Genomic DNA, 24,523 nt, shown 5'->3' on the forward strand with positions numbered 1-24,523 from the left:
GCCTCTCCAGATTGCCCTCTGTCACTCCCCACCACCGGTGTTCCCTGATTGCCCTGAGTGGATTCACCTGCGGGTGCCAGCTGAGCCCAAGGGACTATGGACTCTGGAGTCTGGAGTGTGTTCTTGTTGTTATTTCATTGTCGTTGTTAGGTTCTCTTCAGTTTGATTTTGAGTTCATACTATATTAGTTTTCTTGTAGTTCAGTCAGTGTCGTGGCTGCTTGAGTGTGCTTTGTTAAATGTCATCTACATCTCCTGAGTTTGAATTTCCTGTTTTTGAGTCCCTGGGCTAGTTTACGCCCAATAATTGTGGAATCCACTTACAGGCAAACGGTACAGAATATCAAATACAGTTTGACGATCATTATCACATGACTCCCGAGATCATGTTTGCCTAATTTGGTGATGTGGGGGACATGTTTTTCCACATGGTACCAGAGCAATTTGTGCGATTTTTGGTCAAAAGCATAATCATAATGAAAAAATAAACTTTGATTGTACAATCTATACGTTTCAAGAGTTGTAGGCCAAAACGGAATGTCTTCCTTGGCCTACTGCAGGGATGGGCAACTGGCGGCCCGCGGGCCGCATGCGGCCCGCACCGTCACTCAATGCGGCCCCAGGCCAAAATCCCCCCCCCCCAAAAAAAAAAAAAATTTTTTTTTTTTTGGGGCCAAAAATGTTTTAAATTGTTTTTTGGCCAAGTCTACACCTGCAACCACACGTAACTTCTACTTTATTCTTCTTATTCCTCGTCTTTGTATTGGTATTGTTTGTGTTGGAGCGCCTCAGTGCGGCTGCAGAGTTCATGTGCAGCCTCTTCCAGAGAGAGATAGAGACACTAGAAACTCTGCTGGAGACACAAAACAAACTGTGTAGACTTGGCCCTTTGAAATAAAATGTATTTTGTCCCAAAAAAAAAAAAAGTTTTCTTTTTTTTTGCATTAGTCGACTGCCAGTCCGATTTTGGTCCGAACCGGCGCACCGCCCCCGGACCGTTTTGCCAACGGGAGGGGTTTTGTCAAGGGGGGGGGTCCCTGCCGATAAACAATGCGGCCCCCCTGCCGATAAACAATGCGGCCCCCCAGAGTGATTGAGGAAATTTTGTGGCCCTCACCATCTACAAAGTTGCCCACCCCTGGCCTACTGGCAGCGTGCAACTCCCCTTCTTCCTGCATAAGGAGGATGACTCTGTAGATGACATGTGATCAGTTGGGACAAGAGAGCAGAGAGGGACGTGAGGACAGAGGGGAAGCGAAGGCTGAGGAACCTCATGGGTCCGTTTGGTTCCATTTGTACACTATTATGAAACGGCACCTACTGTACCTAATCTGCTAGAATACACTGTGAAGTTGTTTACACAAAGTTAGGTGGCAGCTACTGAAGGAAAAATGCTGTTGGTGTAAACCAAGTTTTTTCTTTTTATGCATTTACATTGTATTTAGATTTGATGATGCTCTTTTCATTCTCTTTTTGCTCTTTTTGCACTCTCTTTTCTTTCAATCTTTTTACATTTTCTATCATTATTCTATTGTTGTTATTACCTATGCTGCTGCATTGTCTGAAGTTAGCCAAACCAAAATAAGTTTTACTCTTATGTTCCTGTACACAAGATGTAACAAACCTTGAACCTTGAACCTTCGTAGAGTTAAAAATTAACACTGAGGATGTTTATAGAGTAAATTGGGAGTACCAGAGATAAAACAATAAAACATATACATATCAAACGGCGATCCGCGATCTAATGCATTTCAAACTGGGGGTCCATGAAATTAAAAAGGTTGAGAATCACTGAACTAAACTAAGCTGAAGAACCAACATGTTTTGTTGTGTATACTTCCACAACATGAGTGTTTCTTGTGTGTAGGTCTGGGAGAGGCTTGGGGTCAGATCAGCAGGGTCAGTCCTCTGGACAGCATGGCCAAGGAGCTGGGGTCACACCTGTTACAGGTATGTATAGCATACACACACACACCTAAATACAATGTTACTGCACACAATGATAATCACATCATATGCTTGTCCAGATGTGGTACTAAAATGGCCATGTGTATGAAGTTAAAGGGCTATATGACATTTGTTTTTTTTTTTAAATGGGGGGGTTTTATGACCTCAATTACACCCAAAAACATTCAGTGGATTTTGTGTGGTCTGGGGGTTTCTGAATAATTAATCTTAAAAAAGGTGAGTGCTAGGGGGTGAGGTGGAGTCTGAAGAGGTGAGTCTTCAGATTAAGGTGGAAAATCGGGAGTGAGTCTGCAGTTCTGACTGCAAGGGAGAGTTTATTCCACAGTTTGCGAATTAGGAGGGAGAAAGGTCTATAGGACGTGTGGAGCGTTGTCCAGGGTGTTATAGGGAAGGGAGAAGAGTCTAGGACGTGTGGAGCGTTGTCCAGGGTGTTATAGGGAAGGGAGAAGAGTCTAGGACGTGTGGAGCGTTGTCCAGGTTTTTTTTAGGGAAGGGAGAAGAGTCTAGGACGTGTGGAGCGTTGTCCAGGGTGTTATAGGGAAGGGAAAAGAGTCTAGGACGTGTGGAGCGTTGTCCAGGGTGTTATAGGGAAGGGAAAAGAGTCTAGGACGTGTAGAGCGTTGTCCAGGTGTTATAGGGAAGGGAAAAGAGTCTAGGACGTGTGGAGCATTGTCCAGGGTGTTGTTATAGGGAAGGGAAAAGAGTCTAGGACGTGTGGAGCGTTGTCCAGGGTGTTATAGGGAAGGGAAAAGAGTCTAGGACGTGTGGAGCGTTGTTCAGGTTTCTTTAGGGAAGGGAAAAGAGTCTAGGACGTGTGGAGCGTTGTCCAGGGTGTTTTAGGGAAGGCTTAGACAGCATTCCTTTTGTTAGCTGATATACTGTAAGTGAGCCGGAAGGCTCGGAAGTGAGCTTGGATCAGGTCTTGAAGGTATGGCCTTGTGAGCCAACATCATTGTTTTGTACCCGGTGTGGGCAGCGACCGGAAGAGTCATGAGTAGCTGGAGACCAAGATGACGCTGGGAGGGGAAGATCTGCCGCAGATCTGCCAAGGGAAGATCTTAGGGAGGGAGGAGGGGGTGGGGTTTAGGGAGGAGGGGGCGGGGTTTAGGGAGGAGGGGGCGGGGCTCCGTGACTGTTCACTTTTTTCTTTTCAAAACTTTATTGAACACTGTTATAAATCAATGTTACTTTATGGATAAGTCTTGTTTATTATTTTACAATGAACATGTTTTTCCAGTGGTAACCTATTTATATCATTGATATATTAAATAAGTTTGAAGAGGCTTAATGGTGATTATTTAGTGAATTATGGACAATTTGTTTGTTTTAACAGAACGTTTTATTAAATTAGTTTGAAGAGGCTTAATGGTGATTATTTAGTGAATTATGGATAATTTGTTTGTTTTAACAGAACGTTAATAAAATGTTTTCGCGATAATATATTTGTGTCTCTATAATATTAATATGTGATAATATATAATAATATATAAAGATGCCTGCCGCCCAAGGCTATCCAAAAAATCTTCTAAGTACAAAGCACCACCAGGTCCCTGCGGAGGGGGGTCCCCTCCACCCAGCCCCGTACCCAGGATCGGGGTGCCTTGGTCTGGGTAGAGAGGGACCCCCGAAGGGGGTCTCCTGGTTGTTTTTGAAAAATACAAAAATTATTCAAAGTACAAAGTACCACCAGGTCCCTGCAGAGGGGGGGTCCCCTCCAGCCAAAGGCACCCCGATCCTGGGTAGAGGGCTGGGTGGAGGGGACCCCCCTCCGCAGGGACCTGGTGGTACTTTGTACTTTGAATAATTTTTGTATTTTTCAAAAACAACCAGAGGACCCCTTCGGGGGTCCCTCTCTACCCAGACCAAGGCACCCCGATCCTGGGTACGGGGCTGGGTGGAGGGGACCCCCCTCCGCAGGGACCTGGTGGTGCTTTGTACTTAGAAGATTTTTTGGATAGCCTTGGGCGGCAGGCATCTTTATATATTATTATATATTATCACATATTAATATTATAGAGACACAAATATATTATCGCGAAAACATTTTATTAACGTTCTGTTAAAACAAACAAATTATCCATAATTCACTAAATAATCACCATTAAGCCTCTTCAAACTAATTTAATAAAACGTTCTGTTAAAACAAACAAATTGTCCATAATTCACTAAATAATCACCATTAAGCCTCTTCAAACTTATTTAATATATCAATGATATAAATAGGTTACCAGTTACCACTGGAAAAACACGTTCATTGTAAAATAATAAACAAGACTTATCCATAAAGTAACATTGATTTGTAACAGTGTTCAATAAAGTTTTGAAAAGAAAAAAGTGAACAGTCACGGAGCCCCGCCCCCTCCTCCCTAAACCCCGCCCATTTGTGACGTCACTAGCAAAGATCTTCCCCTGGTAGATCTGCGCGCAGATCTTCCCCTCCCGGCGCCATCTTGGTCTCCAGCTACCCATACTTGGACCGGAAGCCAATGAAGGAGGGAGTTACAGTAGTCAAGCTTTGGGAGGACTGAGGCCTGGATAAGGAGCTAGACTCCTGAGGAAGGCTCTAGTAGTCCTTCGGACTGAGCGCTAATGTGCGCCTTGAAGGAGAGCTGACTTACCTGGGACTGTCATACAACAAAGTATAGACTATAGGGCATTCATTTATGGAAATATATAAAAAGATTGAATAGGGAGATACAAGGTTTCTGCCCAAAAGCGATGATAAGATGGGTACAAATATGACAGCTGCATGACATCAGTGACGTAACATGCTGTATACACATGCATTCTGAATAAAACTAACTGACCCCATCTTAAGTTGAAATGGTTTTACATACACACACTATATCATATCATTGCTGTCGGGCAGAAACCTCTTATCTCCATATTCTAACTTTTTGTGTTTATTCGTAAATGAACGCCCTACTTGATCATATACAGCATCACACAAAAGCATCAAAAGTAATAGATCCATAAGCTTGTGCGTGCTTGCGTGCGTGCGTGCGTGAGCGTACATGCGTAGGGTAATAGAATAACTTCCTTATCTCTAACTTGTTTGGATTGATTGTGTAGAGTCAACATTGCAGACCCAAGTTTGTTGCTTTTCGGTTTGAATGAAGGATAAATAGATGATAGAAAAACTTTCGATCTAATAAGATCGGTTGCATTGAAAAGAACAACATTTCGACTTGAGCGGTCTTCATCACGTCCGTGAAATCATTCGATTTCACAGACCTGATGAAGACCATGTAGGTCCACTCCAAACGTTGCTCTTTTCAATAAACAGTGGGAGCATTGATAATAGTGTGCAGATAATGTTTTTGTACTTTTTTTTTGTACTTTTGGACACATTGAAAATGACTTGCATGTGCGTGCATTATCCTTGGACTGCTTTGTGTTACACTGAAACACATTGTGAACCATGGAGGCTTCTGTCTGATCTATCTGCTCTCTCTCTCCCTCAGACTCTCGACGGCTTTGTTTTCGTCGTCGCATCCGACGGCAAAATCATGTACATCTCTGAGACGGCGTCCGTGCATCTGGGACTGTCCCAGGTAAGTTTAACCCATTAAGACCTGAGGCCGATTCTATGCCGTCTAAAGCAGTAGTTCTGACACTTTGTCGTGCCAAGGACCCCCCCAAAATTGTATTTGTCCGTGGACCGGCATCTGAAAATGTCCCCCCCCCCACCCAGAAGAGGATAAAAAATCTAAAATATTCAAGATTTCAAGATTTTTCTAAAAATATTGCAGATGCACTAGCTTGTGACACACTGTGAGGTTGCAGATCTGCTATAGGCTCTATGCACAGCAGCCATATTATCACTTCCTTCACAGGTGTTACCAATGATACTAATGAAGGCTCTGTTCCATTTATTTCCATTAAATTTCCATTTTATTCCCCTTACGGGTCCATTTGGTTCCATTTGTACACTCTCAGAGTTACACATTTGGAACCCCCTCAAGGAACCATGAGGGTCCCTGGACCCCAATTTTAGACCCACTGGTGTAGCAGAGTGTTTCCAGTGAGTCAACATGCACAATATCAGCACCCTGACTCTGTTTGACCAGAATGGAACAGAGCCTTCATTAGTATCATTGGCAACACCTGTGGCTGCTGTGCATATAGCCTCTTTTTGATAACCTCTGTTCTAAACCAATGTTCTGAATCCTAAGAGTTTTGTAAAATCTAAGATGGCACAGATGCTTGCCCGGTTTTAATGCATTCATTCCGGGAAAGCATCTGTGCCAAAGTGGGGTCCGGGACCCCCAGGGGTCCTGGGGGGGTTCCATGGGGGTCCCGAGCAAAAGCAGTTAATATAGCATCACAATAACTTTAACCACATTAACCATTATTTTAAACTCTGGCCATTCAAAAATAGCAGATAGACAATATCTCATAGCGTGTCACTTCGTGCCGTGCTATGAGCTTGTAGATCTGCCTTTTTTCTTTGAAATCGTGCCTTCGTAGCACCATTGTCGAGGAGGTGGAAATCTCTCTCTCTCTCTCTCTCTCTCTCTCTCTCTCTCTCTCTCTCTCTGTGTCTCTCTCTCTGCCTCCATGTGTGGGCTCTGACATGTTTGGTGAACGTTATTGTTCATCAGTGTGGACACTCATGTAATTATCGTTTTAATTATAATTATAGTTTGGTCCAAGTGTCAGGAGTTATAGGCATGGCGGTGACTCAGGCTGTAGGCGTGGCAGCTAGCGGCCACATGGCTAACATGGCAACCGGCTGGGCTAGGCTCCCAGACACGCTGCATGTTCACTTTCCATTAAAACACTCTCCATCTTGTCTCCGTCACTCTCTGTACCCGTTGAACTCCTGTCATAGTTTTTTTTTGACCACCTCAATTCCGGCCTCAACCACTTAAACTCTATATCGCTGCTGTCGGAAACCTTTTACCGGAAACCTTTTTAATACCGGAAACTTTTTAGGCAAAAACAAAGGGGAAAAATAAGCTTTTCCCTTTTCTTTTACCAAATGGGTTCCCAGATTGCATGCTCACATACCCTCCTTTTCTTATCTTTTTTTAAACAGATCTACCAGTAAGTCACAATTATTACACATTTTTCACATGTGTGGGCGTCTTAGTTTTTGTCAGATGTAAGAAGGGGCGGGGGGTCCAAGGAACAACGGTTGGGAACCAATGCAATATAAGACGTCCTATATCAGCAAAGTTCCTCTTTAATTGAGGTTATTGTTCGAAGCTTAAAACCAAGGACTTATTAAATGATTCACCATAGCAGTGAGAAGAGACGCGTCTGACAAGCACATAGGTGGCCCTATCGGGCACGCCTTACCCCTTATACCAAAGGTTCTTTGATATTTTTTACTATTTTGTAAAACATTCACAAATAGTTCAAATAGCCAATCTACAAGCTCACAACGTGTCGATGTAGAATGGCTAGTTGAACTATTTAAAAAATAGTAAAACATGGCTAATACGTTTAGGGATAAGGGGTAAGGTGGCGCCCAAGATAGGGCCAGTGTACTTAAACACCTAATGCCTAATTTATAATTTATACGAAAATAGCAGTTTTACAAAAAATTGTGGCATTGTTATTTTCCAAAAATAGCAGGTTTACAAAAAAATGTTGGCACTGCTATTTTCAGAAAATAGCAGTTTTACAAAAAAATATTTCTCCTGCTATTTTTCGAAATACCAGTTAGCTACTACAATTTTACAAAATAGCAATTTTACAAACAGATACTGCTATTCCAAAAGTAGAAGTTTTAGAAGCTCACAACGTGTAATTTTTTCAAGCACATTTTGAGCTGGTAAAACGACTATTTTCGGTGCAGAACACCAGAGCACAACTACTGTAAATATAAATCAGTCTCGACGGTCCTGATTTTGAGGTACAAGGAAGAAAACCAGAGACATGTTTGTTCTGGACGTCTTCAGCCTAGAAGAAGACTTTTTTTCCCCCTCTTTTCCATCTACGTTGCTTAAGTAGCAATCTGTTTCTGCTGTAAACTCTGAGAGGGTGGAATAAGTGAATTCTAATTCCTTTTGTAAACTGCATGTTATTTCCATACATGTGTTTTTATACGTGGTGCGTGCGTGTGTGTGTGTGTGTGTGTGTGTGTGTGTGTGTGTGTGTGTGTGTGTGTGTGTGTGTGTGTGTGTGTGTGTGTGTGTGTGTGTGTGTGTGAGAGTATTACAATACTTTTGAGGACCAAGTGTCCCCACACGTATAGTAGAATAATGGTTCAATATGGTTGAAAATAGATTTTTAGAGATACGTTTACTATTAGTAAAAGATTCAGGTTGGGGGTTAGGATTACGATAAGAAATTTCGAAGCTAGGTTCAGGGGCTGGAATTAGAGTAAAATATGATTTTATACTTAGTTGCGTTGCCAGTGTCATGCACCAAAAAATTGCCGATCTACAAGCTTGTAGATCTGTAATTGTTTTGGCAAAAAAAAAGTCAAAGCATTGAAAGAATAGCATTCGTAAAATCATGCGTGTGCGTGTGCGTGTGCACATGCGCGCGGGTGTGTGTGTGTGTGTGTGTGTGTTCTGCCACCGCAAACCAGAACAGTGCGTTTCTGCTGCGCTTGTGCAATGAGAATGTAAAGGAGGTCTGCAGATGTTGGCACAGAGCGAGGGCCAGTCATTAGTCAAGCTCATCAAAAAGAATTACAAGCTAATGTAATGTTCTAGTGAGCAGACACCCACTGGCGGAAGAAATACTCTTTTTTTTCTCGGTCTTTCTTTCATCCAAGTAGCAGCGCCACAATCGGTGTTGATTTCGTCGACTAAAACTATGACGAATACGTTTCGTCGGCTACCTTTTTTCACTGACGGAAAAAACTAAGCTATGATGACTAAAACTATGACTAAAAATATTGATAATTTTGTCAACAAAAACTAGAGTAAAATGTTAGGGAGGGAGAAAGTGGAGAAAGTGGAGAAGAGATCCAGTAGAACTTAAACAAGTCATTTTATGCTCGGCTGCGCGTGGGCGTCACGCTCCAAAAATAGTCCATCTTCGGCACGCGTCTACGCATAAATCAGGCATTACGACGCCATCAAGGCCCGCCAAAATAGATTTTAGTTGACTAAATCAACTGTAGGTTTAGTTGACTAAAATCTTATAATATTTAAAACTAGACTAATAGTAATACATTTTAGATGACTAAAATATGTCCAAGTATGGCCAAAAGACTATGACTAAAATTAGTCATAGTTTCTCCAGCTCTTTAATAAACAGAACATATATTTTAAGCTGGGACAGAACTGTCATCCAATCAGGAGGGAAAAAAACATGGTATAGTGTTCGAGTTCCTATTTTGTCATTTCTTTGTGTCATCACTTCCAATTTCACTTGTTTATCCTGTATCCTGAATTAAGTTCTCTCTCCTGATTGGATAAAATTGGTATCCCTCCCCACCTGAAAATGCATTTTCTCACCAAAGAGCTGGAGAGACGGGGCGACCCTTGTTACTGAACAAACACTCTATGATTACTAGCACAATGTAGAGCTGTTTAACACATATTTTAACTCACGCACGCACGCACGCACGCACGCACGCACGCACGCACGCACGCGCACACACACACACACACACACACACACACACACACACACACACACACACACACACACACACACACAGACACACACACACACACACACACACACACACACACACACACACACACACACACACACACACACACACACATGTTTATTTTTTATTAATAATCTAAATCATTAAAGTAACTACAGCTGTCAAATAATTGTAGTGGACTAAAAAGTACAATATCTGCCTCTGAGATGTAATGGAGTAGAAAAACATGGAAATACTCAAGTAAAGTAAAAAAAAAAAAAACATCAATGTTGTACTCAAGTATAGAGTAAATTATCTTCAACGTTAATTTTGACAGAAAAGTTCAATTTAGTTTTAGTCATAGTCTTTAGTCATCTTAAAGGTATTAGTTTTAGTCTAGTTTAGTTGACTAAATCTACAGTTGATTTAGTCGAATAAAGTGTATTTTTGGCAGGCCTTGATGGCATCATAATGTCTGATTTCAACTTAGCCGCGTGCCGAAAATTGCCGATCTACAAGCTCACAACGCGTTGCGAGCTTGTAGATCTGCTATTTTCGGAGCCCGCACACAGACACAACCAAGCATAAAAGGACATGTCTTAGTTCTACTAGATCTCTTCTCCACTAGTCCTTCCATAACATTTTTGTCCAGTTTTTATTTGTTGACAAAATTGTCAATATATTTAGTCATTGTTTTAGTTTTTATTTTAGTTTTTTATTTAGTTTTCATCAGTGAAAAAAGGTAGTCGACAAACATTTTTCATCATAGTTTTTGTCGACAAAATGAACACTGCTGCCAACCACTGCAGTAACATTCTAGGGGCTGGCGGTCCTGATCTTTACAAGACGCGTACAGACGTCAAAATTGTTAAGGGTGGGGGAAAAAAAGATTGGCTCTCCTGTCCACAATGTTCTCTTTGAGCTGATCTCTTGTTCTTTTTTGGAGCATTAACCCTGGCTAACGTCCAGCGCACTCACATCTGGACGGGCGACGACAGAAAGGCCAGTATTCATGTGGAAACAGAGTTTTGAGTGTGTGTGTGTGTGTGTGTGTGTGTGTGTGTGTGTGTGTGTGTGTGTGTGTGTGTGTGTGTCTGTCTGTATAATATGTGCTATGATGGGCTGTTTGGCCATCGCCGTAACCAACAGAAATGCTGATACCCATAACAGCTCACCTGACTAGCCTTTAGACAGACGGACACTGTTAAGCCTGATTCCTACTCGGTCGTATGATAGTGTTGCGGGCTGAAAATAGCAGATCTACAAGCCGATGACGTTTTTTCGTCTTGTGTTAAACTAGAGGGTCGGGGCGCTGCGCGCCCCTCCCCCCTAGCCGCTGCGTGGTGCTTTGTGTTTGTTGGTCTCTATAATATATAAAGCCATAATAGGAGATGTTCCCAATGGAGCTATGCCCAAATATGGAGTGTGTTGTCTGACCTCACTTGGGTCTCGTTGGGCGGTGGTCGGCGATGACGCTAAGGAACAACATGGCCGACTGTAATGTTGTGAGTTTGTGTTTGCCGCAATTAATTATGCTGCGAGGGGGCAGATGTGTGCTGAGCAGTATGAAGTGGCCTACAGACTGCGCGTAGTAATTCTGCACGTTGTGGCGTGTCTTGTTAGTGACATTGATATGTTGTTTTTGTGTTTAGTCCCACACAGTGGCAGGGTTTTTTGGGGGGTTTTGGGTTTAGAAATGTATATATAGATAGATAAGATAGATAAGATACTATCATATACAGTACGTGTACTACTTATAATGTATTAAGATACTCTACCGCACAGATGTACTAGTTATAGTCTATTAACATACTCTAACATACAGATGCACAAGTTATGTTGTATTAACATACTCTAACATATTGTCTCTCATAAGTGTCTTTCATAAGTGTCTTTTCAGGATTCAAATTAAAAAGCATCAAAAGTAGCAGATGTACAAGCTCGAAACGCGCCGCGTTTCGAGCTTGTAGATCTGCTACTTTTGATGCTTTTGTGTGACGCTGTAGTACGATCAAGTAGGGCGCTATTTTACCAAAAGAAAAACACAACGAGTTCGAATATGGAAATAAGAGTTTTTTGCCGGACAGCAACGATTATGCGCTAAGTGAGTGCCTTGGTGTTTTCAAATGGAACGATGTCACGAGCCCAGGCCACTGAGAATTACTGAAAATGGACCCATTGAAATTGTTATTTGTTTGTTGCGAAGGCCTGGCGGAGAGTATGTTTTTACCCTCCGTCCGTCCGTCCGTGTGTGTGTCCGTCTGTGAACACCTGTGATTGGCTAGCGAGACACATGATGAAATTAACTTCAAACTTCGCAGACGCGCTGTGATTGGCTAGCGAGACGCATGATGAAATTAAAAACTCACACCCAGTGTGAAGTGAGCGGTGCTATTTAAAAACAACAGTGGTCATCACAGTGATGGAAGCTCACTTTTTTAAAAAAAGTACATTTTTTGAAGTGATTGGTGATATATTGAGTTATTAATTTCGTCATGCGTCTCGCTAGCCAATCACAGTACTGAGCAAAGGGTCTGAATACCAATCAGCCAATCACAGTACAACGAAAGACCAATTTTCACGACGGAAAGGAAAACTTTCGCTACGGATGGGTCCCAAACCCACTTCCTGACCTGGCGGAGACCTGTGCTCCGACGAGCACATTTTCTAGTTTGTTGTTTGTTTATATAGATGTTTTCATTTGTTATTGTTGTTGAATGTGTGTTGCAGGTGGAGCTGACAGGAAACAGTATATTTGAGTACATCCACCCGTCTGACCATGACGAGATGACAGCTGTGCTCAGCACCCACCAACCCCCCCACCATCACTTCCTGCAAGGTACTTTAACCAAAGATCCTTAATATACCAAGATCTATATGCCAATCTCACTCCTAGTGGTTCATCACCAGTAGTATGAAAACTGGCACACAAATTGTCTCCTAAGGGGGTGTGGTTACCTCTCCCCAACCCCCATCACCTCATCTCTCTGTCCCATTTGGTGAGCTCAGGCCAATAGTATGTGTGAACGTCGTGTCCGAGACAAAAAAAAAGAGACGTGCCATCTCCGGTTTACTTCCCGTATCTGCGTGAAGTAGGTGGACGCCTTTATAGGAGACCAGAAGCAGGGTTGGAGTCTATTAATTCCAATTTTGCCTCTAGCGGCTCCAATTGGGATGGTCTATCTTTCAATATCAACCATCTTTCGTAGTGTGCTTCTGGTCTGCTGAAGAGGCGGTGCCCCCACGTCACGTACATACAGGAAGTCAAGCAAAGTTTGGTTTGCCTTTTATACTTTGTAAAGACAAATTGCACAGGGCAGTTAGGACACATAACTTATTCTGTAATAATAAAGTTGTCAGCACCAAGAATATGTGCTTTTTTGAGTTATTGTAAGGCAAGGCCAAGCACATTTCAACAAGAAGGCAAGTCAATGTGCTTTACACAAAACATCAAGCAAAGGAAACACAAACAATTGTAGCAATATCACGTCATCATGCAAATCAAACATGTGATGCTTTATGTGCATTATGATTGTGTTTACTATGTTGTCCTAATGGGGAATCATTACATATCGTCATTGTCGGGTGGAAACCTTATTCAACACTGTTACTTTTCAGTTTAATGACAAAAGAAAACAACCTGTGTTCCAATGGATCAATGTAGTTATTATTTAGTCACAAGCTCTTGTTAATACTTTTCATTCAATAGGCCTATTAATCAAACCCAAAGAAACACTTTACCACTTTCACTTAGAACACGTTAAAACAGTGGATCGGCTATTTTCACTACTTTTTTGTGACACTCCTGTAAGACTAAATTCATGCATTCATTTACAAACCAAAAACAAACATATCGTCACCTTGCTCAACTAATGGCATAAGTTTTTTTATAATTTTTTGAGGAAAATTATATTTTTGCCTAAGTCAGCTCCTCATGACACTGGCCACCTCTGGTAAAATCGCCCATCTCCTAATTGAAAAGGATCATGCTGTTCACTCCCCTTTTAGTATAATGGCCTATAGGCTACTCCCTAGTATGACTTAGGCCAAAATAGCCCTTTTTGTTTTGCCTAAGTCACATGATTTTGTTTATTTACTGATTTAGGGTATTTTTTCTTTTTATGTTTTGGCCTAAGTCAGATTTAATCCTATTTAAACCTATTTAAATCTCTTATGTTACATAACTGACAGACAGTGTTATTTCTATTTAAATAGTCATAATTTGTTATAAATGTTTTGGGTGAAATGATTAAGAAATATATCGTTTTGTTTTGGATCAGTTTTTTATTTTTCCTGAAAAACGTTTTTAAAAATGACATAGGCCATTAGTTTAGCAAGGCGACGATATTGAAATATGTTTCTGCCTGTCAGCAACGATATACGTTTGTGTTACAGAGTATGAAATGGAACGCTCCTTCTTCCTCAGAATGAAGTGTGTCCTCGCCAAACGCAACGCTGGGCTAACGTGTGGGGGCTATAAGGTGGGTTCTTCTAGGTATGTTACAGTCATACTGGATTTCATCTGTTAATTCATTATTAATGTATTTCTAGTTAAAGCGTTTGTACTATAAAATACAGCAGGTAATGCATGCTTTTAGACGTTTTCTGCTCTCTGAGCCTTTAACGCTGTCCATGGTGCTGAATGGTGCATGTCGGAGTGAAGGTCAATCATTTATTTACACATTGCGTAGCCCGGCGGTTCTCACGACCCGCCAAAAAGAATCATATGAACTGGGGCATAAAGAATGGCATATGGCATAGGCACTGGAAATGTACCGGAAATGCATTTATTTATATATCTCTGCTGTCCGGCAGGAACCAGCTAACTCCAAAATGTTCATTTTTCAGGAAATGACTAAAACAAAACAATAAGTGGAGTTAGGAGGTTTTGTTCATCATTGATAAGAACAGCTGAATGGACCTCCAAGCTCACAATGAGGTTGGAGGTCAAAAGGGGGTGGGGCCTGGAGTCAGCAAAACCAGCTAACTCCACCCCCCTTTGATGGACTTCGCTGGTTCAGCAGAGAATTTGAGGATCCAATGGAGTTAGCTGGTTTTGTCAGGAGCACTTTTTAATACTTTTCATTGGTTCAATATTTTTTTTTACCAACACACAGACATAAAGGGGGTTCAAACAATGGCCCTGATTTATGGAAAAACAATGCAAAAGTGTTAGTTGGATGGTTGCTGTCCTGCCGGACAGCAATATTTGTTGTTGCATGTTGTTGCACTCCAAAATATGCTCAGGCGCTAGGAGGAGCATTCCTTTTTTGAGCGGTACGTCCATAGACAAACGCTGTAATGACACAGAGCTACCAGAGGTGTCCCCACAAAAAGACTACCAAAATGAATGCCACACAGTTTCAAACTGTTGATTGGTGTGTGTGTGTGTGTGTGTGTGTGTGTGTGTGTGTGTGTGTGTGTGTGTGTGTGTGTGTGTGTGTGTGTGTGTGTGTGTGTGTGTGTGTGTGTGTGTGTGTTGTTTCCCAGGTGATCCACTGCAGTGGCTACCTGAAGATACGTCAGTACATCATGGACATGGCGCTGTACGATTCCTGCTACCAGATCATCGGCCTGGTGGCCGTGGGCCACTCGCTGCCCCCTAGTGGCATCACGGAGATCAAGCTCCACAGCAACATGTTCATGTTCCGTGCCAGTCTGGATTTTAAACTCATCTTCCTGGACTCCAGGTACGCACATGAGAAGGGCTGACATGTGTGTGGTGAAGTTCTCAACCTGTGGGTCAGGGCCCACTAGTGGGCCGTGAAGATATAGCAAGTGCAAGTGGGCCCCTGAATAATTGGTAAAATGCAAACATTCGAATGATAATATGACATCAATATAAAACATATATATAAAACATATCCTGCTATTTTTTCTTTAAACCATTAAGACCTGAGGCCGCGTCTAAAAAAATCTAAATCCTAAAAAAAATATCGGAAAAAATGTTTTTTTTTTAAATGTTCACGGTTTTTCAAAAATAGCAGATATACAAGCTCATAGCGCGGCACTCGGTGCCGCGCTATGAGCTTGTTGAATAGCCAAAGAAATCTAAAGTGACAGAGATGCGTTCCAGGTCTTGGGTTAAAACTTCATGGCGATACTGCTAAATAGGAACTTAAGCTGCGCTAGTTCCATTGATCCAAGCCTGAACACAATGGATTGATTGATCATTCAAATAAACATGAGACCCACTGGTGTAGAGCCACACCAATAATTGGAAAATCGTTTGTAGTAGATTTACAAGCTCACAGCAAATTGCGTTAATGTGTTGTTAGCTTTTAGGTTGGCTATTTCTTTCTTTGAAAAATTATTTTGTGGTTAAATGCAATACATTTCAGTGTATGTGTTTATTTTGTATCTATCAAAAAGTGTTTTTTTTGTGTTTACATTTATTTCTTGCTTATAAGTTAAAATAGTTTGCACTTATTTTTTTTGACAAAATATGGGTCAAAACATGGGTAATCGATGGTCTAGGTCTAGGATTAAATTGTATTGTATAAATGATTGATGGGTGAATGGATGATTAGAATCATTGTCAACACCTTGGCGTTGTGTTGGGGGGGAGGCAGGGTGGCTGAGTTGACGGGCTACGAGCCTCAGGACCTGATAGAGAAGACTCTGTACCACCACGTCCACGGATGTGATGTGTTCCACCTGCGCTTCGCTCACCATCTATGTGAGTACATCACAAATCACTATGTCACTCTGGGTGGGGGGCAGAGCTCCATTCGTAAAACTTTCTCAACCACTTAAGCCCTTTATACATTGTCCTCACACAACTAGCAAACATTCCAAAAATATCTTCTGAATAAAGATTATGAAAGTGATAATGATTTGACTCTCTGCTACAACATTGGGTGATAGTAGCTGAATGGGTAGAGAGGCAATCTGGTAATAGGCTCTATTCACAGCAGCCATATTATGAAGACATTCACAGGTGTTACCAATGATACTAATGAAGGCTCTGTTCCATTCTGGTCAAACAGAGTCAGGGTGATATTGGTGCTGATATTGTGCATGTTGGCTCGCTGGAAACACCAGTGGGTCTACAGTTGGGGTCCAGGGACCCTCATGGGCTTCCAAATGGCCCCTTACAGGTGTGTAACTCTGAGAGTGTACAAATGGAACCAAATGGACCCTTACGGGTCCATTTGGTTCCATTTGTACACGTTATGGGGGTCGTGGAAACCACTGTGCTACACTAAATGGAGCAGAGCCTTCATTAGTATCATTGGTAACACCTGTGAATGTCTTCATAATATGGCTGCTGTGAATAGAGCCTGTGGAAAGGGTTAACCGCCTAACCCCCGCCCCACCCCTTCAGTCCGCCAAGTCTGAGCGAGACACTGAACTCCTAACTGCTTGCCATGTTTCTCCCCCTTGTTGCGTTGTAACCCTGTGTGCCGTAGTGCTGGTGAAAGGGCAGGTCACCACTAAATACTACCGCATGTTGTCCAAGCATGGAGGCTGGGTGTGGGTGCAGAGCTACGCCACCATCGTCCACAACAGCCGCTCGTCCAGGCCGCATTGCATCGTCAGTGTCAACTATGTCCTCAGGTGAGTCCACAGCCACATACCGACTCTCAAACTTCCATCCTCGCGTCACATTTTCTCCCGCCGTAGCCCCGCCTCCGAGTGAGGAGGCAAGGCGAGGATGGAGGAATCGATCAGAATCGATCCGAATCGCTTCCAGGAATCGGGACACGCCTCACTTAGTCATTTTGAAGCAATGCCGATTAATTAATGGTGTGTCACACAGCTGGATCACTGGATCACTCCGGAGCACGGAGGGTTGTCATTGGAGGAGGAGGAGGAGGGGAAAAAAAGCTCCTCTTGATCAAATTAACATTTGGGATGTGATTTCCAGGTCCTCAAGCAGGAATAAGAGACTTGACACTAGTGGCAAATGTCTACTTTTTGAGTGTTTGCTAGAGGAGCTGCGAGTAGAATAAGGACCTGAGACGCTGCCACTGAAATGGATTTGAAGTTATAGACCTACTGCCGGAGATGCTAGTAGACGCGTTAGTGTCTACTTTATTGTGTGTGTCTTTCTTCCCTCTACATCGAATCTCTTCGCCAAAAGAAACAAGAAAAATGCGACTCTCCGCGCAAGAGAGGAGCACACGCCATGCACAGCGTATCATAGGAAAACAAAGTTTTTTCTAGCAGAGCGTTTCCAACAAGTATCAGTGTGATCGCCCCTTAAGCGTAACGTTAGAGACAAGTTATGCTTCATTCATACACCATCGTACAACGGAGAATAAATCACGCTTTAGACACAATGTACATGTGTGTATGTAAGTGAAAGTGGGTGCATGTGGAATTCGATGTGAGGTCCTCATAAATGTAGTAATAATGTGTGTGTGTGTGTATGCGTGTGTGTGCGTGCATGTGTGTGCACGTGCGTGTGCAATGTGTGCGTGTGTGTGTGTGTGCACGCGTGTGCAGTGACATTGAGTACAAGGAGCTGCAGCTGTCTCAGGAGCAGAGCCGGAGCAGTAAGTCTTCTCTCAGCTATAAGAGCAGCCCGGCTTCATCTCAGGACCGCAAACAGCTGAAGACCAAGACCGTCAAGATAAAGAGCAAGCTGAAAACATCACCCTATCCACAGGTAGGAGCAGATATACTAGCCGTTGTTATCGCTGTCATGCATTAATGCACACACATCTCATGGCTCGGGCGGTTGAGCGGCGGCTTGGGAATCTGAAGGCTGCCACTTTGATCCCAGACCCCCCCCCCCCCAGGTTAGTGAGGAAGTGTCCTTGAGCAAGACACTGAACCCCTAACTCCCAATTAGCATGTTGGTGCCGTGCATGGTTTCCTCTAGCCTGGTAAACCATCCCAGTCGTGTGAATTCACATTATCATGTGACTTTCAAGATTTAACAAAAAAAGATGTTCAACTAGAAAAAGTGCTCCTCGGAGCACAGGCCTCCGCCAGGTCAGGTAGAATCGGCCACCTGGTGGCGCTATAACAGGCCCATGTGAAGAAAATGGAAGAATTTGAAGCAGAGGTTCTGAATTGGCATCCAGGGAGTGTGTGTGCAAAGTTTTGCTGCGATCAGGCCAACTGTGCCGGAGATTAGCTGTTCACAGACAGAAGGACGGACGGACAGGGTGCAAAACATACTCTCTCGAGAGTCCAAAGACATACCTCAAAGGAGTAGAGACTAACAGAGAAGTTGACCTAGATCTTGACCTTGATCAGACCAACAGTTGTCTAGTAAAATGATTATAATACAACGCAGACAACGCAATGGAAAATAATAGGATATCTGCTACTAAGTGCTAGGAATGTTGCCTGGCTGTATAGTTTTATTCTCCATGCTCTACGGAAGAGGAAAATGTGTTTTCGTTTTTTTACGAGACCCTGAACAGTAGCTTACTCTTACATGTGCATTGTCATGTGTTAGCGGTATGCTAGCTCCGAGTCGCCAGCAAAGTGTCAGCAGCTGTTGGGTTTATTTGGCTATCATTCTAATGTTATTTTACCACATCATCACTTGTTATCTAATAAAGCAATAAGAAGTTGTGGTTTCCGGTGATTTTATAACAGCTAAGGGGGTTGGGCTGTTATATCACTGTAAATTGAGACAAATGAAGCAATGGTTAACTTATGTCCTCGTATAAACATGGCCACTCCCACCCACAACCCCACACCAACCCAATAATAACAATGAAATAAAGGGATGTAAAATGTGAGGACACAAGCTCTATTTGTATTTCTATTGTCAGATGAAACACAACATGTTTAATCCATGAAGTTAACATTGGGGTCAACTGTATGTAAAAAAAAAACAATTCTATTTTGAGGGCAACTGGTTTGGGAATTGCTTACACAAGAAAGAAACCAAAGGAGTATATTTAAAGAAGGAGAGGTCACAGTATCGTTGTAAGCAATTCTTCCACACTGGGAAGGAAACTGTGGTCGAAAATGTGATGGTATAATTTGTCATTTAACATTTACAGCATGACTTCCTCAGAGGCTAGAACAGGGTCAGTCTGTTTGTCTGTGTCTGGAACTACGGAAATTGGCCACTGAAGTACCTCCAGTAATTTGTTTTATACTTTCTGAAAATATTTAACTAATTTTATAATTGTCAATGGGGCTGTGAGGGGGGGGGGGGGGGGGGGCGACGACGTCCAGAACCCAAGATGACGTGATCCGAAGATTTACTGCTCCATTCACTCCCTGGTTAATTTATTACTTTAAAATCCTGTATCTCGGCTCCTGTGTTTTACTATGTATTTTTGTCCAAACATGCTATTTTCAACTGGGTAAAACAAGAGAACTGGACTCGGAGGTCACAATGACATTTTTTTCCCCACTTAAGCACAGTGAAACCCTCCGTGATTAGCAACCATCAGGGGATTGATCATATTGGAGATAAATATTCTGTGGTTCTTGAAACATTTGTCAGAATGCTGGCAGAAGCTACCTGCCAATGGTAGAACGCCCCTGGCAGTGAATTTGATCATTATTATATACATTCATTAATTATTATATAATTTATTATATCATTTTGAATATTTGTTAACAACACAAATCGTGTATGGGGGGTCCCTGGCACAAAATGTTTTCAAATGGGAGTCCGCGGCCAAAAACATTAATTTGGGGGTCCTTGACATGAACATGCTCTTTCTCAGCCAGCGTAACGGGTGTTTCTGTCTTTCTCTCCACCTCCAGCAGGGCGGCGGCGGCGGCGCTTCATTCCAGGCGGACAAGCCGAGTCGCTCCCCTCAGTCAGCAGGCGTGTGGAAGGACCACCCTCCGTACCCCCTAACTTCCTGTAGAGAACAGAGCTACAGCTCCACTCAGGAGGTGGGGGATGTGTCCTGCAGCGCCCCCTACAGCCTGCCCCTGCCATACCCCTACAGCCACATGCACCTGGAGCCTCAGATGAGGCTGCGCAGCACCTTGAGCACCTCACCGGGGGGCTCGCTACCGTCCCCCACACAGGTTATTATGGTTTCACATTTCACATTTCACGTTTCACATTAGTTTTAACGTTTTGTTTTCAATTTCAGTTTAGTTTTGATTCGTTTATAAAGACCTGAGGCCGCTTCTAGAAAATTCCAAATCCTAACAGTTTTTCGGAAAAAAATATAAAAAAATAATTTTCACGATTTTTCAAAAATAGCAGATCTACAAGCTCGTAGCGCGGCACTCGGTGCCGCGCTTTGAGCTTGTATATCTGCTATTTTTGAATAGCCAAAGAAATCGCCCACACAGGTTATTATGGTTTCACATTTTTCATTAGTTTTAACGTTTTGTTTTCAATTTCAGTTTAGTTTTGATTAGTTTATACAGTGGGTTTGCTAGTTTAGGTTATTATTATTATTATTATTATTTTTTAAGCCATAGTTTTACCCAATATATTCACCTGTTTCCGAGGCTGTGTGCTTTCCACTTCCTGTCGATTTGATCCAATGAAATGAAGTGAAACTGGTCAGATGACCAATGATATCCAATGAAATCGACAGGAAGTGGAAAATACTGTAATATGGAGTAGTCGAGTGAGATTTTAAAAGCTCTGACAAATGGAAAAAATATCTAAAATATTGTAACATAATATTTCGTATCCACCTAAATGATTAGATTTACATATATGTATATGCATATAATTATTGAAGATAAAGACTTAAAACTAAACTTTTCTGGGATTTAAAGTTTTGTAGACAAACGATACAGTTTTTGTTAGTTAGCATTTTCATGTAAAGCCTCGTTTTCATTTCCATTTTGGTTAACTGAAACGTTTTGCCATTTCTAGTTTTGTCATTTCTAGTTTTGTCATTAGTGTTAGTGTACTTTAATGACCCTGTCCCCCCGCACCCAGCTGGCCCATCAGCTCATCAGCTCCCTACAGAGCAGAGGGTCGGACCCCCGCTGGAGCTACGGCGCCTCCAGAGCCCACCATGCTCACGACCTCAGCCCCTCAGCACCCAGCACTTACACAGGTATACAACCATGAGGAATGTATCCAAACTGTATACGGTGGAAATGTCCAATATGTCCAAAACTGTTACTGTATAGGGATCCAATGTAGTTATTATTTAGTCGCAAGATTGTGTTGTTAATAAAACAAAATAAAACACAGACGCACCTAAAAATACGGGGTCCATCTCCCTCTTTTCTTACATGTCATTATAGGCATTTTAAAAATATTGAAATTCGTTTCACTTTTTTTTATACCAAAACTCTACAAACTCTACAAATCTACAATGCGTCGCATCGTTGTGAACTTGTAGATCAGCTATTTTTTTACACTGTCATACGACGAAGTATAAAATTGGGCATGAATTTATGGGTGGGGGGGAACATAAAAGGATAATATATGAAGATACAAGGTTTCTGCCCGACAGCAAAGATATTATACATTACATGACATGTATTTCCAAAAATATGCACTGGATCTGGTCGTACCTAGTAAATGCGCCGTCTCTCTCCGCAAGGCCGCAGGCAACCTGACGACGCCCACGGCGACGCCTACTGCTCCGCCTCCAGGCCCAACAGCAGGTTCAAGGAAGAGTCCTCCTCCTACGAGCACCACAAGGCGGCGGAGGATGCTCGCTCGCATCCTCCGCCGCACGTCGCCACCAAGGACGCCAAGCTGCCCCTGGGCCAGGACGTCTTCTACAGAGCCTCCGGAGGCGGCGCCGCCGCCGCCAGTACCGGTGGTGGCGTGGGGAGCAGGACCCGACCGCTGCTCAGTGCCGGCCTGGTGCTGAGTAAAGGTAACACAGGTTACACACCAGTGGTTCCCAAACGTTTTAGCTCAAGGCCCAGAAGAGTAATAGGCTCTATGCACAGCAGCCATATTGGAAAGCAATTGGGCCTCTTCTTACTTCCTTCACAGGTGTTACCAATGATACTAACGAAGGGCTCTGTTCCATCCTGGCCAGGGTGCTGATATCGTGCATGTTGGCTCACTAGAAACACTCCATTTTGGTTCCCAAATGGCCCCTTATGGTGGGTGTCTAACTCTGAGAGTGTACAAATGGAACCAAATGGACGCGTAAGGGTCCATTTGGTTCCATTTGTACATTTGTGCATAGAGCCTATTGGACCCAAACTACCCGGGACCCAGACTAGTGAAAATAGCACATCTACAAGCTTGTACATCTGCTATTTTCACTAAGTTCTTAAACAATTTTATGTATTTATGGAAATTACTTTCGAAATATGTTGGAATTCATTTAACTGAGGAAGTTGTGATATTTTTATTATTTCTTAACTTTTTTAAATCTTATGAAATATATAATTATATTTTTTAAGACCCAAAAAAGGGGGTATTTACTCACGACTCATACAAATTGCTCCACGACCCAAACATGGGTCCCGACTCACTGTTTGGGAAACAGTCGACGCAATTCATTTGGAGTCATTTGGATTCCATAGAGGCCAACAATGTCTTTATTAGCCTGCGGACCCCCTGTTTGAAAAGATATGCCAGGGCTTAAGGCTATAGCAGTGATTCTCAACCATTTTAATTTCAAGTACTCCCAGTTTGATGAGGCCACAGACCGCCATTTGATGGCATGTTTTTAAATCTCTGGGACCCCAATCTACACTGTAAAATCTGTGTTAATTTAACTCTGAGAGTGTACAAATGTGTCCATTTGGTTCCATTTGTACACCCTTTTGAACACACTTGACCTTGACTAACAAAACCTTTCAATAGGCTCTATTCACAGCAGCCATATTATGAAGACATTCACAGGTGTTACCAATGATACTAATGAAGGCTCTGTTCCATTCTGGTCAAACAGAGTCAGGGTGCTAATATTGTGCATGTTGGCTCACTGGAAACACCAGTGGGTCTACAGTTGGGGTCCAGGGACCCTCATGGGCTTCCAAATGCCCCCTTACAGGTGTGTAACTCTGAAAGTGTACAAATGGAACCAAATGGACCCGTAAGGGTCCATTTGGTTCCATTTGTACACTCTCAGAGTTATGGGGGTCGTGGAAACCACTGTCCTAGACTAAATGGAACAGAGCCTTCATTAGCATCATTGGTAACACCTGTGAATGTCTTCACACTATGGCTGCTGTGAATAGAGCCTATTATGAGATTTTTGTTTTGTTTGTCGCTTTGATTTCGCGAAGGTGGCCGTGACCAGCCCCATCACCACCACCACCACCACCACCCCAGCGTCCACGCCGCCGTGGGCCAGCCGTTCCCCATGCAGGTGGTCCTGGAGCAGAGGAGGAGGCTGGGCATGACGGAGAGCCCCCCGTACGGACACCCGCCACCGGCGCCGCACGCCGCCGGATACCCAGAGCACGCCGCCGACAACCACGGGGGGGAGCACGAGAACCCCAAGGGACACCACCACCACCACGAGGCCGAGTCCGGCGAGGACGAGGACGGGGGCAGGAAGATGTGGATCGGGATGGGCATGGGGGTGGGGGTGGGGCTGGGGGTCCGGCTGCCCGCCCAGACGCCCTACGCCGTGTCGCTGAACCTGCACCAGGTGGTGGGGAAGCACGCGGCGTCGCTCAAAGCGCCGTCCTCCTACGCCGCGCTGAGCCACCTGGCGGACAACTACGGTTACCACGGCAACGAGGCGGGCTCGTACGGCTACGGCGGACAGAGCCCGGCGACGTCCAGCCCGTCGCCGGAGGGCCACAGGGACATGCCACACTACATCGGAACGTCCGTCATCATCACCAACGAGAGGTGACCAATCGGAACGTCTGACATTGTCGCCGATGTGAGGTGACCAATTGGAACGTCTGACACTATCACCAATTAGAGGTGACCAATTGGAACCTCTGTCAATATCAACAATGAGAGGTATCCAAGGGACGTCTGACACTGTCACAAATTAGAGGTGACAATTGGAACCTCTGTCAATATCAACAATGAGAGGTAACCAAGGGACGTCTGACACTGTCACCAATTAGAGGTGACCAATCGGAACGTCTCACATTATCACCAACGAGAGGTGACCAATCGGAACGTCTCACATTATCACCAAGATCTATACGA

The 24,523-nt window shown here is 43.3% G+C and overlaps 1 protein-coding gene across 1 annotated transcript in view; it reads left to right on the forward strand.

Moving 5' to 3' along the window:
- sim2 (SIM bHLH transcription factor 2) overlaps positions 1-24,215 on the forward strand; it is a gene marked incomplete at both ends in the record, with an annotated part of 36,176 nt that extends 11,961 nt beyond the window's left edge. Inside the window, 12 exons of the mRNA XM_084074111.1 lie at positions 1,867-1,949; positions 5,432-5,521; positions 12,259-12,367; positions 13,924-14,009; positions 15,019-15,218; positions 16,101-16,207; positions 16,941-17,088; positions 17,980-18,142; positions 20,218-20,490; positions 21,368-21,488; positions 21,984-22,265; positions 23,638-24,215. Of these exons, the coding sequence (XP_083930237.1) occupies positions 1,867-1,949; positions 5,432-5,521; positions 12,259-12,367; positions 13,924-14,009; positions 15,019-15,218; positions 16,101-16,207; positions 16,941-17,088; positions 17,980-18,142; positions 20,218-20,490; positions 21,368-21,488; positions 21,984-22,265; positions 23,638-24,215 (2,240 nt within the window). The remainder of the gene's footprint in view (positions 1-1,866; positions 1,950-5,431; positions 5,522-12,258; positions 12,368-13,923; positions 14,010-15,018; positions 15,219-16,100; positions 16,208-16,940; positions 17,089-17,979; positions 18,143-20,217; positions 20,491-21,367; positions 21,489-21,983; positions 22,266-23,637) is intronic.
- Positions 24,216-24,523: the final 308 nt, after the last annotated feature.

The sequence above is a fragment of the Gymnoscopelus microlampas genome (assembly GCF_963454915.1).
Source record: "Gymnoscopelus microlampas genome assembly, chromosome: 12".
NCBI classification, from domain to species: Eukaryota; Metazoa; Chordata; class Actinopteri; order Myctophiformes; family Myctophidae; genus Gymnoscopelus; species Gymnoscopelus microlampas.